Consider the following 17,294-nt stretch of genomic DNA (forward strand, 5'->3'; position numbering starts at 1 on the left):
TTTCCTAAAAATATTAGTATTTATTATAATTGCCTTGAGAAGGTGGCCAGAAAAAGATTTATAACATGGCTCATGAGAATTTATTGTATGGAGTTTATAATCAATTCTAATAATTAACTGATAGAAATATCTTTGAATATTTTAGCCAGTAATATTTGATGCACAAAAACTATAAATTGACCCCGTTCTTTATTTTTGAAATGCTAGATATTTAAGATACACTTTTACAAATGTCCCATCCAAATATAAATTTTTATGGACAATCTCTAAAAAATAATATCCACTATGATAAACATTGGATGTTAAGGAAATGAATCATTTCCATATGTAATAATTCAGGAAGGCAGAGAACCTGATACTTTTGCATATAAGTCAGATGTAATATTAGTCAACTTGCTCAACCTCCCTGTCTGTTTCTGACATTTGCTTTGCTTTTATTACAATTAACCTCAAATGAAAACCATTCTTAAAAATTAATACTTGCATAGTATTTATATTTTTATTATATAATTGGATTAACCCTGTTCTGTGGCATTCAAGTAAATTTAAGTAGAACCCTTTACTGTCTGCCTTGGGAGAAACCCTTAGTCTTCCTGTACTTCTGGATTTGGGGTTAGGCATTCTCCTGTGATTTACTGGCCATGTTCTGAAATACCACATTGTGAATATCATCCTTATAATTTCATCCTTAAAATTTGCAAAGTTTTGTCACTTGCAGAATTTTACTGCAGTCTGGGGAACGAAGGAGGTGCATTACAATAGCATTGCAGAGCACGGGATAACATGAATATGCAGCAACCTTGGTCTTAAACGGGACCACAGCCATCTCTAGTGGCCATTGCTCAATATAGAGAAACCTGACTTCTGTCATATTCCTGAATCTTGTGACCGTGATTTGATAACTCCATTTATTGATCACATCGAGTATTCAGCATTCATACGTTCTAGTAAATAGAAGAGTTTTTCTCAGGGGGTATGCATTTCTTGGAATGCAAAAATAGTTACTGTTAGTTGTATTTTAAATATTATTGGGGAATTTCTACTGTATCACAATAGATAATAATGCACTCTAATAATGCATAAATGTGCTGTAATATACTATTTATAAATAAAGATTCTTATCATAAGTGGAAGGGGCATCTAACTGATTTGTTTACTCTCAAACTTTATTTTTAATACAAGTATAATAATTTTCAAAGATTGCTGTAATAGTATTTACACTGTGCTTTGAAAATATTTTTGTAAATATGACTAAAATATTATTGGAATAAGACTTCTGAAAATCAGAACTCTAATGTCTTTTCATTTGTTAGAATAGCTGGATAATACCTTAAACAGGTTTCTTAAGATTATAACCCCAGGAAGCTGTCCCATATGTCCCATAAGCTTCCTGTATGATATTGTAAGAGACATTAATGGCATTTATAGTTTTTCATTTATAAAACAAAGGGACTGGAGAAGATTTTTCAAAGTACCCTCCTACCTCTTACATGTAATGCTTTCACAGTTTTAGACATGTGAAAGAAATATGTGTCCAAAATTTGATATTGTAATTATATTATGTCATAATATACTAATTGTTATCACAATTTCAAAATCATGTCCATGTAAAAACAAATGCTGGGTAGTGTTGGCTGAAAAGGACAATGGGGATGGCAGAACCCAGGATGAATGTTTCCTTCTGCTTTATAGGCAGCTTCCTTAACTGTGGATTCTTGTACTGAGAACCAAGAACCAGGGTACTGCACTGTCAGTAATGTGGCCGTTTCAGATGACTGGTGAGTAAAATTATTAGTTTGATCTTTATTATTAATTGACATTAAAAAGGAAATTATACCGGGACGCATGGGTGGCTCAGTCAGTTGAGCGTCTGACTCAATCTCAGCTCCGGTCTTGATTTCAGAGTCATGAGTTCGAACCATGCATTAGGCTCCACACTGGACGTGGAGCCTACTTAAAAAAAAAAAAAAAAAAAAGAGGAAATTATACATTTAAAGATAATTGTATCATGCTAAGTGTTTTAAAAGTTTACAATACTTTATCCTCTCCAAAGGAATTTTCATGCTGTAAAATAAAAAGTTAATAACTTGTGTACAGAATATGTAAAAATGGTGTGAAATGAAGTGGTAGAGATGAGTATAAAGCTGGAGGAAGGAAAGACTAACGTGGCCTATACTCTTTGAGATGATTCATGAAATCGTTGCATGTGACTTGGGTCCTGCAAGGTTAGGCTAAGGACCCCACTCATTTTAAATACCTTCTCTGAAAGTTGTATGTAACAATTATCCACAGATATTTTTCAGTGGCACCTCAAGCTGAAACACAGCATTATGCCATCTAAAACATAAGTGATTTTAAAAGAAATAGCAACAGAGAAAAATAAATATGGACACATCATCCATGGCATTAATTAACTTATTGGCATCATTATCATCTTGTAGTGAAGAAAAAATATAAACTAACATTAATGATAGAGTTGTCACTATTTCTACTGCACTGTATCTTTCTGATAATATGCTTCCTCTTGCTAATTCAACGTTGTTTTATACATCCCATTTGACTAACTGAAAATGTCATTTCCATAAGTTTTATTATTTTTCATACATTGAAAAACCTAATAATCCTGTAGAAATCTGTTAGAGGATATGCACCAATAGGTAATATTTTCCATTCAAATTTACCACGCTATAACACATGCCAGAAAAAGTAATGTTCGCTCTTTTTAAAAACTAAACATTCTACTGAAATCTATCATGTTGGAACTAATATACTTATCTTTGCTTTCTTATGTAGGACTCTTGATGTTCAGCCAAATCGAGTCACAGTTGGAGGTATCAGATCGCTAGAACCGATCCTTCAGAGAAGAGGACATGTGGAAAGCCATGATTTTGTCGGGTGTATAATGGAATTTGCAGTCAATGGAAGGCCTCTGGAACCCAGCCAAGCTTTGGCAGCACAAGGCATCCTAGATCAGTATGGCAATTTTATTTCTTACTATTTTAAAGAAAAAATGCACAAAATTTTCATAATTGAGCATCCAAAGATGAGATTATTGTGCACAAAGCCCTAAAAGCATCAAATGTTTTACATTGTTTTGAATTTTAAATATTTATTTATAGTTGCAAAATTTTGTTTGTCATAAAATGTGATATTTAGTTAGAGAGTTAACTCTTGTTTTCTGGAGTCTAAGAAAAAATATATGTATGCACGTATGCTTGTAGATGGGTCCTTCCTTCACTGATGAATCTAGAGGATCCAGCAACACTGCCCCCGCCTCCAAAAAACTCCCAATACTCTATCTTAATTTTCCCATAGAACTTTCTTCATTCTAACATACCCCACGTTTATCTAATTTTTGTTTTATTTTGTTTTTTGACTGTATCCTCCACAAGGAAAAATAAATGCTCCGTGAACATATGGATTTTTTTCATCACTTTACCCCCATGCTTAGAATAGTATGCTTATAATTGGCATACAGTAAGCATTCAATTAGCATCAGTTGAATGAGTTGTTTGGGGGGGGGAGATGTGTAAGCAAATAAATATGTGGCCCTTAGTAACATTAACAAAAGATATCCTACTCCAACAAGAATTCATTCAAAGAAGAAATTATCACCTCTTTTTATGTATTGTGTAAGATGTCATTTTGTTTAATTTTCTCCTTTGTGAATGAGGCAGAACATGTGCTACAGGACAGCTCCTAGTTTGAGGAGATGCTCCAAATGTAGTTGTAACTTGAGTTTCAAAGAAGTGAGTGCATGAAACTCAGCAAGTTAATAAAAGTTTATATCTGATTTTAATGAATCCCCTCACACACTTTATTTTGTGCCTTACGAGTCTTTATTACGATTTCCTTTTAGGTGTCCTAGACTGGAAGGTGCTTGCACTCACAGTCCCTGCCAACATGGTGGCACGTGTACGGACTACTGGTCATGGCAGCAGTGTCATTGCAAAGAAGGACTAACTGGGAAATACTGTGAAAAATGTATGCAAGCTGTTTTATCTTTTACAGGAAATTATAATAATCATGAAAAGTATAAATATATGCTCTTAAATATGTAATTGTATTCGAAGAATTGTTTTCATTCTAAATGCTGAAAATATTAAATGGGAATAATTGGTAAAAATATAGTGACATTTTCTACTTATTTTTTAACTTGAAGAAGAGTGATATTCTTTTAGAATTATTTACCTAAATTTTTAATTTCCATTTTATGAATTTATTACCATAGTGCACCTAATTGATGGGAATGTTAGACAATTTATAAGGTCAAGGGCTAACCTGGTTTTGGCTTAGTATTATCTGCCTGTAGGGGATATTTCTCCAGTAAATATTTTTTATGTGGTAGAAAAGTATAAGTACTAAATGACTGAATACTGAGTTCAAACATCATATATTGTCTATCTATTATAATTAAGGGTGATACTTGCATTTTATTTTATTATTTTATTTTTTTAAGATTTTATTCATTTATTTTGAGAGAGACAGAGAGAGAGAGGAGGGGCAGAGGCAGAGAGAGAGAGAGAAAATCTCAAGCAGACTCCCCGCTCAGCACAGAGCTCATCGCAGGACTCTTCTTTCATGACCCTGAGGTCATGACTTGACCCCAAATCAAGAGCCAGATACTTGGGCGCCTGGGTGGCTCAGTTGGTTAAGAGTCTGCCTTCGGCTCAGGTTATGATCCTGGAGTCCCAGGATTGAGTCCCAGGATTGAGTTCCTGGATCGAGTCCAGCATCGGGCTCTGTGCTCAGTAGGGAGTCTGCTTCTCCCTCTGACCTTCCTCCCCCTCGTGCTTTCTCTCTCTCTCTCAAATAAATAAATAAAAATTAAAAAAAAAAAGAGTGGGACACTTAACTGATTGAACTACCCAGACGCTCCAATACTTGCATTTTAGTTTACAATTATTAGAATTGGTTTTGAGTCTTTTTAAATCTTTTTATTAGTTATTTGCTTTTAAATGCTGTTACTATTTTAATAAGACATTAGTGGTGTTCAAGCCATCTTTCAAACATGGCATTCTCTAATTTTAAGCTGTGTATCCCACTAATCCTAATGGGGTTTCTTTTATAAAATTTGCTTTATTTTCAAATATGTGGTTACTATGCTTTATTTTCAAATATGTGATTACTACTTAAATCATTGCAGTTATTTGACCACTTCTTAAGTAGTCTTGATTCTATTAAAGTATGAGAATGAATAGAAATTCATGATCATGTTAAGGATATAATGTCGTTGAAAAGATCTTACTAGAAGAAGGCATAATTATGTTTAATTTTTTGGATAAAATCAAAACATAAAAAAGTATGCTGTCACATAATATTTTTTTTGTCATACTGAGTATTTAGTAAGTAGGAACCCAATTATGTCTGGAATATGAAATGAGTCATTGGCTTGAGAAATGCCTGAGGTCCTTTTTTAAATTGAGATAGAACTCACATACTATAAAATTTACCTTTATAAAGTATACTATTCAATGCTGAAACCCTTTTGAGTTCATTTGCTTAATGTCCTTTCCATAGCTATATTCACTGTCTTCTAAAGTTCAGTAGTGTGGACATTTTATCACATTATGATAAATTATAATTTTACATGACAATTATATGTAATGATAAACTAAATTCTATGTGATCATATGATTATTACTACTAATAAAGTTGCTACAAATATAAATATTTGATTGTGTACTTCTTTGTCCAAATTTGTAATGTGCTAGAGGCTTAAGATTATAAATTATTTAACTATGAAAACATATATTCATTTATGAATTTTGGAAGCACAGGAAAACTTATTAGAAACACATTTTTCAATTCCATATTTTAACAGGTTGTATCTCTATAGGTATTCATGACTTATATCATACATCAAATATGTTAATGAATATTTCCCAAATGATTAATGCTTCTGAATTGAAGTGTTTGAAGTTAACTTACACAATAATTCACAAGTGGAAATAATTTTTTTCAAGGGGAAGATTGGGGAACATTGATTCCAAAATTTTTTATAATTTTTGTCACCTCTAAAAATTATTTAAGAAGCCAAACGGACACATTCATTTTTCCCTTTCTTCATTGGCTTTCAGCTATTACTCCTGACACTGCCTTATCATTAGAAGGCAAAGGGCGCTTGGATTACCACATGAGTCAGAATGAGAAGCGGGAATATTTGTTAAGACAGAGCATACGAGGTGCCATGTTGGAGCCTTTTGGTGTGAACAGTCTGGAAATAAAATTCAGAACAAGAAGCGAGAATGGCATTTTAATCCATATCCAAGAAAGCAGCAATTACACTACTGTGAAGGTAAGATAAAAGCTAATGGTGACTTCATTTGATTAGACCGCCTGCTGTGTCATGGTTTAAATCACTTCGCCCATAATTTCTGTCCTTTTCTTTACAACCCATTAGAGTTCCGACTAATGCTGGGCACTATTCCAATATCATCTATCTTAACTATTCCCCAGGCATTGGCCAGAGTAACAAAGATCTGAATGGTTTGGTTTCTAAACACTTTTGTCTTGGTTGTGAGTAAAGACCACTGCTAGGTAGGCCAGCGTAGAAAGAATTTGTTGCAATCTGTTTTGTCAAATAAAAATTTATATTGCTTTTATTTCTCTACTTTTAAACAAAGTAAAACAAAAAGATAATGTGTCTTTGAGAATTAAAAAAAAAAGTCTCCAAAAATTATTCCAAATACTAATATGCTTATATTAATTGGTGGGACTAGAATGAGGAAAAACATTTTTAAATTATCTGGCTTTATTCTGGAGCATATAGCCAATTCACTATCTTTGGAATTATTGTAAGTTAAATCACAGCTGAGTTCTCCAAATAATTTCTAAATAAATTATTTTTAAACATTCTATTTCATGAGAACAATGTATTGACTTATCATTAGGCTTTTACATAATATTTTCACTATAAATGAAATGCTAAACTGGTGAATAACTTCCTTAGATATGCATTTTCCTTCAGCTCTTAGCTTTCTTAATTTCTATCAATCTGCTTTCTTTCCCACAAATAAGACTTCATCTTTTAAATCATCAGTTTCTTTAGTTTAGTTATCTTGACTGATTTTTATTGATATCACTTTGATATTATAATACTACTCGTAATTTTTATATGAATTTTCATAAATTCTGAAGAACATAAACCCAGATTTCCTATATTATTTTCACCTATAAATCAGTGTTTTGAAAATTACTAGGAGTTTAGTTCATGAAGACAAAAGGCAATATACATAGCAAATTACTAGGTTTAATTCACATAAAATACTAAAAATAAAAACAGATGTTCACCTCTAAACTTCAACCTCTTTATTCTTAAAATTTCTCTCCATCCAAGTCAACTCTGGTTGTTATGGTGCATGTACATATCTTTAATAAGTAGTACAAAAAAATCTTTCTAAAATTCTCACAGTCCTCATAGTTCAGTCATTCTTGACTAAAGTTGATGTTTATCCCTCCCCCACCCAGGGGACATGTGACAATGTCCTGAGGCAATTTTTTCTTGATGAAATGTTTTATTAAAATGCTAAAAACTTTTTTTTCCTCCTTTTTCAATCTGGAGGTAATTTTTATTGTCACAGTGGGGAAGGGTGCTACCAGCATCTAGTAGGTAGAGGTCAGGCATGTCACTAAACATCCTACATTGCACAACACAGCACCCCACAACAAAGAAATATGTAGTCCAAAATGTCAAGAGTAATGAGGTCGAGGAACTCTGCTCTAATTCAGTACAAAAGAACATCTTCAGGTTATAACTTTACCTCCATTATTGAAACAAAGAGCCCAGTTCAGAATTAATAAAGCTAGTGCAAAACAAAGCCCATTGTATTCTATTGTTATTTGGTGTTTATAATTTGCACTGGAAAGTGTATCAGAACCTAAGAAAGTAATGAAGTCCAGAAAGAAGTAAACCTTCACAGTCTACGAGAAACACTTTTTTTGTATGCATTGAGAGGCTTTGACATTGAGGTCTGTGCATTATCTGTTAAGCTGCTTTCCAAGTCCTCGTGCCATTTAAATGACATATGAAATATTTCTTTACATTATCTCTTTAAGCCAAGAGATACAAAATACAATGTGGTTGAAGAAATCAGAGACAGAACTTTTTTTTTCCTTAAGGAAGAAGTTGAATGTCAGGATCCATTTTTGTCACCATAAAATCTTGCATTTCCAACAGGACAGCAGCAGGCAACTTCTCCAGATTTTCTTACATTGGTAGCAAGCACTTAGAAAGAGATTTTTCTCTTCTGAAGGAAAAGTAAATGCTAATGAATAAAAATAATGACTAATGCAGACCAAAATGCACATTTTTTTTGGTATGAATATTTTGAAAAGCAGCTTTTTAGAGATTAAGGGGCTTGGAGGTAAAATAAGTAGATTAAAAAAACAGTGAACAAGGAGAACAAAATAAGAAGAGAATGGCTGTTGTGAGTAAGCAGGCAAGTTACTTGGATGACAGGAATACGATCTACTTACACAGGATAGGAAGCTAGTCAGGAGGGACTGTTACTTTTCATTTAGCTTATCTGTGACTAAGGCCCCTGGTTTTCTTCTGTCTCTCTTTTGGCTCACTTTCTGACAGTTTCTTTCTTTCTCTCTTTTTCTCTTTTTCTTTCTCTCTTTTTCTCCCTTTTTTTCTTTCTCTCCCTTTCTCATTCTTTCTTTCTCCTTCCTTCCTTCCTTCCTTCCTTCCTTCCTTCCTTCCTTCCTTCCTTCCTTCCTTCCCTCCTTCCCTCCTTCCTTCCTTCCTTCCTTCCTTTATCAATCCACCTCTCCCTTCTCCCTCTCTCTCACACACATAGGCAGCTAGATGATATTTTTGAAAAAAAAAAAAAAGAGAATTGGGTAAATGGGATTTCAAATGGTTTGAGAGGAGAGTATCAGGAGTGGGTAGCAACAGCAGTGTGAGGAGAGAGGAGAATATGTAGAATAGATAGAATCTGTTCAGATAAAAAAGAAGTTAGGTAGAGAGAATTTGAGATAGAAAAACAGAAGGAAGCATACTTGTGTATAATTGTGTTGATGGTATATTTAAAGTATTTCACAAATCTCCCTTCTTTTACTGCAATTGTGTATCTCCATATTTGGAGTTCTGTGATAATGTCAGATGACGGACTTTATGTTTGTTCCAAATCAATTCTATTGTTTTGGCATATAGTTTTTTTTGTTTTTGTTTTTGAGTGAGGCCCAGTGTAGCGTACAGGGTTGGGATGAGGGACTCAGAGCTCTAGATTAAAAAGTAAATAAAATAAATCTGTGGGTAAATCAAACCAAGCAAAAAATTAGCATAAAAATGAGCATGATGTTTTCAAAGTTAGGAAGGATATAGGAGCCTGGGAGAGTATTACTGGGGAGAAGCAAAACATTAGAAATGTTACAATGGGAACTTGGGTTCTCATTCACCAGACTCCGTGGTGTATTCTAAAGACTCTCTTATCAGAGCTGATGAATAAAAGGGACGCCACGGTTTGATCAGGTAGGAGGGAAACGCAGAGCTGGGAGAAGGCTCTTCCCAAGAATTCTTTCCAAAAGGACTCTGGCTCTACCCAAAGAGGGGTTGCTGTTTTTACTGTGTGTTTCATGAGACATTGCCCATTTGATGAAGTGTTATTGTCATTTAACCACAACTTTCTTTTCTTTTCCCATCTGAGTTTGGTACTGAAATATATTATTATCTAGAGAGGCCGCTTTAATAAAATAGTGCAATAGGAATAACGTATGTAAATATGTTAGGCATATTTTCCACAAAGCAAAAATGAACTGATTTTTAGTTCTACCAGCTGTGTTTGTTGCTTGTAGAAATAGCATTTGATCCGAGTGACAAAATAACCGATCCCTCCTTTCATCCCTGTCACTTGATACACAGTGCCACTTCATCCCCCGGCCCAGGCACCAGCTCTGTCTGGCAGCATGATGGGATTATGCTCTCTTAACCAAATGTTCATCTTGCCTCATAAATTATTTCATTTTCTAAAGTACTCAGAATACTGGAAACTCGGTAGCTGGAAACTGGAGTAGGAGCATCCTGTTACCCAGTGTTCTCCTGGGCAAAGTCAAAGAAACCAAATACCCCTTAGATAAACTATAAAAGGCAGCCAAAATGAAGATTTGCCCAGACACCTCATTATTAAGAACTCACTCATTATTCATCATAGTTTTCATCTCAATAAATGATATAAACAATAGGCATGCTTTCTTCTAAAATTACAGTGCGTTAGAGATGACAGATGAAAGAATTTCTTTTTGTCGATTTTCCCAACTATGCTTCATTTTTACCTCAGCATTGATGTTTCCTTTTGCAAGTAGTTTTAACCTTTTTTGATCACTCCGGACCATTTACTAAACTGACAGATTTTTTTTTTTTTTTTACGCTTGCCATTGTGATTAAATTAGAAGTAATCAAAAAAAGGTGTACTTTACTTAAAATGGGTTTTCATTCCATCATTATCTCAGTCGGGTTCTGGGAAATAATTTTATGCATCTTGAAAAGTTAGGTATGAATATAATAACACCCTGAAAACTACTGAAACAATTGGATGTGAAGGTATATGTTACCTAAATTTGTAGAAGCAGTATGGGTTGAGTGTACTCTCATATAGCCAGACTTTTCAGCTAGTCTACTGGCTTTAAATCAATCAGTATTTTAAGGTTTCATTTTATTTTGATTCTATTTTTATTCAAGCACATCATAGTTTAATTGTATATTCTTTTTAATACATTTTACAGATTAAAAATGGCAAAGTCCATTTTACATCAGATGCAGGAATTGCTGGGAAAGTGGAGAGAAATATTCCTGAAGTTTATGTTGCCGATGGTCACTGGCATACTTTTCTAATTGGAAAAAATGGAACAGCCACAGTACTGTCCATTGACAGAATATATAACAGAGATATCATCCACCCTACCCAGGATTTTGGTGGCCTCGATGTGCTCACTATATCTCTTGGAGGAATTCCACCTAATCAAGCTCATCGAGATTCTCAAACAGGTAAATGCTTGTGTTGAGCAAAGGAAAGGTAGTATTGTTCCCATCAAAGTAGTTGGACTTCTGAAAATATCCATTATGCAGATTCTAAGACTATCATAACTATCCTTAGAAAGCCTATATGATTGGCCATCACTTGCTTTAGCCATTTGCACTTGCTTTACCAAGTTCATAATTCAGCCCACGGTGCTTCCCTTGCCCACCAAACATTTATTCATTAATTCACTTACTCATTCATTTGTTCACTCACATGACAGATATTTTACTGAGCCCCGTACTTGGCACTGGGAGTACAATGGTGGACTAAATAAATAGCTACTCTCCTCACATGACACATGGCCAAGTAAGGAAGACGAACATCAATGAAGTCATTATACAAGTAAATATATTATTTTAGAATATAATAAATGATGTGAAGAAGGAATATAGAATTCTAAGAGATTTCCAAAAAAGGAGAAAGGGAAACTTCCTTGGGAAATTGACATTGGCACTTCAATCTGAACTATAAAAATAAAGATGGGAGAGTATGAAAGCTTAATTGATATTGATAGAAACCTTAACAAAAATTAGATTAAGTCAAGATCACAGAACCTGGCCGATTGGCATATTGGAGACTGATGTCACAGGTAAAGGATGAAGTTGGAGAATGAAGCAAGGCCTTCCAGACCATATCTGTTTTTGGTCTGACTCTCAGGACAATGGGAAGTCACTAAAAAAGTTCTCTTAGGAGTGTCAAGATTAGATATGCAGTGATATTAAATATCTTTCAGGTTACAACATGGAGAATGCATTGGAGGCGGACAGAAGTGCACTTCCATAAATTAGCTGGGATGATATTGCTGTGATCTAGGCAAGGTATTGTGTGAGTTTTTAACTAGTGTGGTGGCAGAGGAGTTAGTAAGAAGTGGATAGGGAAGAAATACTTTAGGAATTAAAATAAACCAAACTGTTGATGGTTTTGGTGAAATTCAGGAAGGTTTCTGACTTGTGAACTCAAAGAAGGGCAGTGCCACTGAAAGAGGAAACTGCAGAGCAGTGCCGAAAGAAGCATGTCTAATGGAAATATCAAGATGGTGGTTTGGGACCTTTGGGGTTTGGAACACCTTTGCAAAAGACTTTTGGATAGGTGGACTATAATCAGGAGTAGACACCAGCTGGAAATACATACTAGGAGTTAGCCGAGTCAAGCAGGTAAATGAAGTACGGAGCATGGATGTGATAACCTAACATGAGGGTGTGGAGTGGAAAGAAAGCATAGTGCCTTAGCTTAAGCAACTCTGGGAGTCAGTGGTTGTTTAGAGGAAAATGAAACATAAAAGAGACTAAGTCATTGAAAGAAAATCTGGAAAGCAGGAACAAAAGCAGATGTTACAGAAGCTCATGGAAAAAGAGTGTATCAGGGATGGAAATATCACTACAGGAGAAGGATACCAGGAAAACTGAAAAATGCAAGGGGGAGTAATAGACTTAAGGCGCAAAAGTAAAAGTCCAGGTCATAACTTGTTCTTATATACTTAGCTTATTTTAGAATATGGATGATAATTCATTTGGATGTTGTAGGAAATAAACCAATGTGAATCGTACTCTTTTGTTAGTGTCAAAATAGATTCCTGGGCTCTCGTACAGGAGCATGAACAATATTAGCACATCCAAGTCCAACAAAGAGTTTCTCAACTTTAAAAAAAAATAATAATTATTTGCCTCTAGGGAGCCATTTTAGATGTTTTTTTCTAACTTCTGCCGTTCCCACCTCGTGAAGTGATCATGCCATAGTTACTCTCGATATCCGCCCTCTAGAGGACCATAAAGCATTGTAATAGCTTTTTCTTTTGCTCTCCAGGAGGAGCCGATGTTCAGCTCCTTGGGAGCAATATCGCTTCTATGGAGAATGCATGATATGATTAAAGCTACTTTTTTTGTTGTTGTTCTTTTTGTTGTTGTCATTCTTTAAAAGTATTTCTTAATACCTTTTATTTCTATGTATTTCTATGTATGCAATTCTTGGTCTGTAAACTATAAAAATAAGACAAATAGATAAATAAATAAAAAGAGGGAGAAAAAGAAAATCCAGTCCAAGTCATTCATAAATCTTCAGAAAGAGCAACATCTGAGCAATTCTCTCCATACTTTTGTCACAGAAATCTTACATACCTTAAACTATGTTGTAAGACGCACAGAGTTACCATCTTCCGACTGGGCGATGGCCCTGACACTGTGGTTTCTAAGCTCTCATGACGTGATTGTGCAGCTTCTTTTTACCAGAGTCCCTGAGGGCAGCGTTTTAAGTCTTGGTTTTCTCTGCAATGCCTCACAGCTCCTTCTTCGCCCCACAGGTTTTGACGGCTGCATTGCCTCTATGCTGTATGGTGGTGAAAGTCTTCCTTTCAGTGGGAAGCATAGCTTGGCCTCCATCTCTAAGACAGATCCCTCTGTGAAGATTGGCTGCCGTGGCCCGAACATTTGTGCCAGCAACCCCTGTTGGGGCGACTTGCTGTGCATTAATCAGTGGTACGCCTACAAGTGCGTTCCTCCTGGAGACTGCGCCTCTCACCCGTGCCAGAATGGGGGCAGCTGCGAGCCAGGCCTACACTCTGGCTTCACCTGTAGCTGCCCAGAGTCACACACCGGGAGGACCTGTGAGATGGTGGTGGCCTGCCTCGGTGTCCTCTGTCCTCAGGGGAGAGTGTGCAAAGCTGGAAGTCCTGGAGGCCATGTCTGTGTTCTGAGCCAGGGTCCTGAAGAGATCTCCCTGCCTTTGTGGGCTGTGCCTGCCATCGTGGGCAGCTGCGCCACCGTCCTGGCCCTCCTGGTCCTCAGCCTGATTCTGTGTAACCAGTGCAGGGGGAAGAAGACCAAAAGCCCCAAAGAGGAGAAGAAACCGAAGGAGAAGAAGAAGAAGGGAAGTGAGAACGTTGCTTTTGATGACCCAGACAATATCCCCCCCTACGGGGACGATATGACTGTGAGGAAGCAGCCTGAGGGGAACCCGAAGCCAGACATCATTGAACGGGAGAACCCCTACCTCATCTACGATGAGACTGATCTTCCCCACAGCTCAGAAACCATCCCCAGCGCCCCCTTGGCTTCTCCAGAGCAAGAGATAGAGCATTACGACATCGACAATGCCAGCAGCATCGCCCCTTCGGACGCGGACATCATCCAACACTACAAGCAGTTCCGCAGCCACACGCCTAAATTTTCTATCCAGAGGCACAGTCCCCTAGGTTTTGCGAGGCAGTCCCCCATGCCCCTAGGAGCGAGCAGTTTGACTTACCAGCCTTCCTACAGTCAGGGCTTGAGAACCAGCTCCCTGAGCCACTCTGCTTGCCCAACTCCCAACCCCCTGTCTCGCCACAGCCCAGCCCCGTTCTCAAAGTCTTCTACTTTCTACAGGAACAGCCCGGCCAGAGAATTGCATCTGCCAATAAGGGACGGAAATACTTTGGAAATGCACGGTGATGCCTGCCAACCTGGCATTTTCAACTACCCCACGAGGCTGGGAAGGAGAAGTAAGAGTCCTCAGGCCATGGCCTCGCATGGCTCTAGGCCGGGGAGTCGCTTAAAGCAGCCAATTGGGCAGATTCCTCTTGAATCTTCTCCTCCGGTAGGACTGTCAATTGAAGAAGTAGAGAGGCTAAACACCCCTCGCCCTAGAAACCCAAGTATCTGCAGTGCAGATCATGGAAGGTCTTCTTCAGAAGAGGACTGCAGAAGGCCGTTGTCCAGAACAAGGAACCCAGCGGATGGCATCCCAGCTCCAGAATCTTCTTCTGACAGTGACTCACATGAATCTTTCACTTGCTCAGAGATGGAATACGACAGGGAAAAGCCAATGGTGTATACTTCCAGGATGCCTAAATTATCTCAAGTCAATGAATCTGATGCAGATGACGAAGATAATTATGGAGCCAGACTGAAGCCTAGAAGATACCATGGCCGCAGGGCTGAGGGAGGGCCTGGGGGCACACAGGCGGCAGCACCGGGGGTTGCTGACAACACACTGCCCTTGAGGCTTGGGCAGCAAGCAGGGAATTTCAACTGGGACAACCTTTTGAACTGGGGCCCTGGCTTTGGCCATTATGTAGATGTTTTTAAAGATTTGGCATCTCTCCCAGAAAAAGCAGCAGCAAACGAAGAAGGCAAGAATGGGACAACGAAGCCGGTCCCCAAAGATGGGGAAGCAGAGCAGTATGTGTGAACTTTATGTACTGGCATTATAAAAATCGAAAAACAAGGGACACTCAAACCTTTGTAAGGTTGCCGACTAAGGTGGGTCCCGTTTGCAAAATAGGCCAGTATGGACTGGTGTTTGGAGGGAAACTTTAAAAAATAATAACTACAATGCTGCTGAAACAGACTCAACGCAAGTCTTTAATTTAAATATGCTTGGTTGAATTTATTTTCCTGCATGCATCGTATTTTGTAACTAGTTATGTGGCATGCAGCCTTTGGAAAGTTTTTTCTTATTTACCAATGTTTGATTTGTGATTTTTAAAAAAATCAATACTGTTGCCATTGCAGAAATGAATTTGTGCTTTCTCAGTGGGGTATGTGTATCGTTTCCATTGTATTATCATTGTTATGTTTTGCATCGCAAGATCCTTGAGGTTTAAGCAATCCTTGTAAAGTGTAGAAAGAGCCCTCCTATCCTTGAATGAAAGACTAAGTATTAACACTTTTCAGAATTATAGATTCCATATTCGATGTTGCTCAGAAATGTCTGATATTTGAGTTAAGTTTTACATGACAGTGGGTACTAAAGTCATTTTGTTCAGCACTTTAGAACTTTCCTACAAAATTGTGTTAAAACTTCTGAATCTTTTTTGTTTTGTAAAGCGTTCCGGTCTCCTGACCTTCATCAGGCTTCCACTAGGAACAAAATGACTGCGTATTATCCTTAGAACACTGCTCTCTTCCTACTGTGGAATGATATTCTCAGTGGCACTTCTCAGAGACACTTTTGGAAGTTATTTATTGAAAAATGTTCTATGCTTTTAAAATTTTAAAGAATCGACCTAAAGAAAGCCTATGATTGGACTTATTTTTCAACCATTTAACATCTGTCCCAAGTACCCAGTTTTTATAATTTATATAAAGTCAGTTTTCAACTCTTCTTTCTTTCCACCACTTTGTAGATCGTTTTTTAATACCGTGTAAAAACTTTTTTTTACACCTAAGCTGTGTTTTTGATACTGATATTTTCCTATGCTGAAAAGTTTTCTTACTTTCAGGGAAGGTAAGAAAATACTTTTTTTACATTTGTTACTTATGTAACGTTCATATTTTTCACATTTTGATATTTGTAACATACTGTATGCTTTCTACTTGTAAATGCCAACAATAGAATTAAAATATTTATTTAAAATACTTTGCATTCATCGAGTGATGTTAAATTTTCATCTTTCTATACTTTTATGCCCAATTTGAATAATCTCTACTTGTCAATAGGCAAGGTGAACTATGAATGGGCGACATCATTTTCTTCTAAAAAACCTCAGTGTGGATAATTGCCAGAACAGATATTTTAAGGTCACTTTAGTACATTCCTACCTGTCAGAGTTCTTGAAATTCCCTAGGGCATAATGAGTCTAGACGAGATTTTGTCTTTGGGGATTAACTTTGTTATGAACCTGGTTTAAGCCTTCAGGCAATAAATGTTTGGAAGTTCCCAGCAGAGTATGTTCACTGAAGGCCAGCTTTAGACCAGGCTTATAGTTATAGGAACAGCAATGAATTAAACCTAATTATGGAAAAATGTCTGGGTCTTATTTTCTCCAAGGACCAGGCCCAAAATGTTCTAAGTCGGATGGTGGATAGGAAGAAAGACAGCGAAATCTCTGCTACAGAGAACTGTCTTTAATTTATTGATCACTCTGCTGCATAAATTCTAAACACATTTTGCATGCTCTCCTAGCCAAGACAGACCTCTATTTTCAAGTAGTCACTCAAGAGTGAAACAATTCAGAAGAGACTAGTCCAGAACAAGATTCGTTTGTGTATAAAAAGTTACATCTGAAATAGGATTTCTGTAAATCACCTCACAATCTCAAAACTTTTTGTAATTAAACATCTGCCCCGTAACTAATATTTGTTCAGAATATTATCCTCTCACATTGGCTGTGCCATACTGAATAGGGATTTTAACAATATGTAGAAGTTTTGGGTACATAAAATATGTAAATGTTTTTAGTAAATACAGTATCTTTAAATTAATACCAACAGATTGAGATACATGCCAGAATTATTTTGTCATTTAATAATGTGGAGATTTTTTTGTTTCAGAAAAGGAAATAAAAAGTGGGTTTAA

The 17,294-nt window shown here is 36.6% G+C and overlaps 1 protein-coding gene across 1 annotated transcript in view; it reads left to right on the top strand.

The window, feature by feature from the left end:
- The window catches only part of FAT4 (FAT atypical cadherin 4), a 172,241-nt gene extending 155,921 nt beyond the window's left edge, over window positions 1-16,320 (top strand). Inside the window, exons 12-17 of the mRNA XM_025873981.2 lie at window positions 1,693-1,778; window positions 2,794-2,973; window positions 3,860-3,984; window positions 6,081-6,298; window positions 10,729-10,990; window positions 13,321-16,320. Coding sequence (XP_025729766.2) covers window positions 1,693-1,778; window positions 2,794-2,973; window positions 3,860-3,984; window positions 6,081-6,298; window positions 10,729-10,990; window positions 13,321-15,185 — 2,736 coding nt within the window. The 3' untranslated portion in view covers window positions 15,186-16,320. The remainder of the gene's footprint in view (window positions 1-1,692; window positions 1,779-2,793; window positions 2,974-3,859; window positions 3,985-6,080; window positions 6,299-10,728; window positions 10,991-13,320) is intronic.
- The last annotated feature ends 974 nt before the right edge of the window (window positions 16,321-17,294 follow it).

This window comes from Callorhinus ursinus, unplaced genomic scaffold (assembly GCF_003265705.2).
Source record: "Callorhinus ursinus isolate GAN/ISIS: 27379988/994484 unplaced genomic scaffold, GSC_fseal_2.0 scaffold4, whole genome shotgun sequence".
NCBI lineage: Eukaryota > Metazoa > Chordata > Mammalia > Carnivora > Otariidae > Callorhinus > Callorhinus ursinus.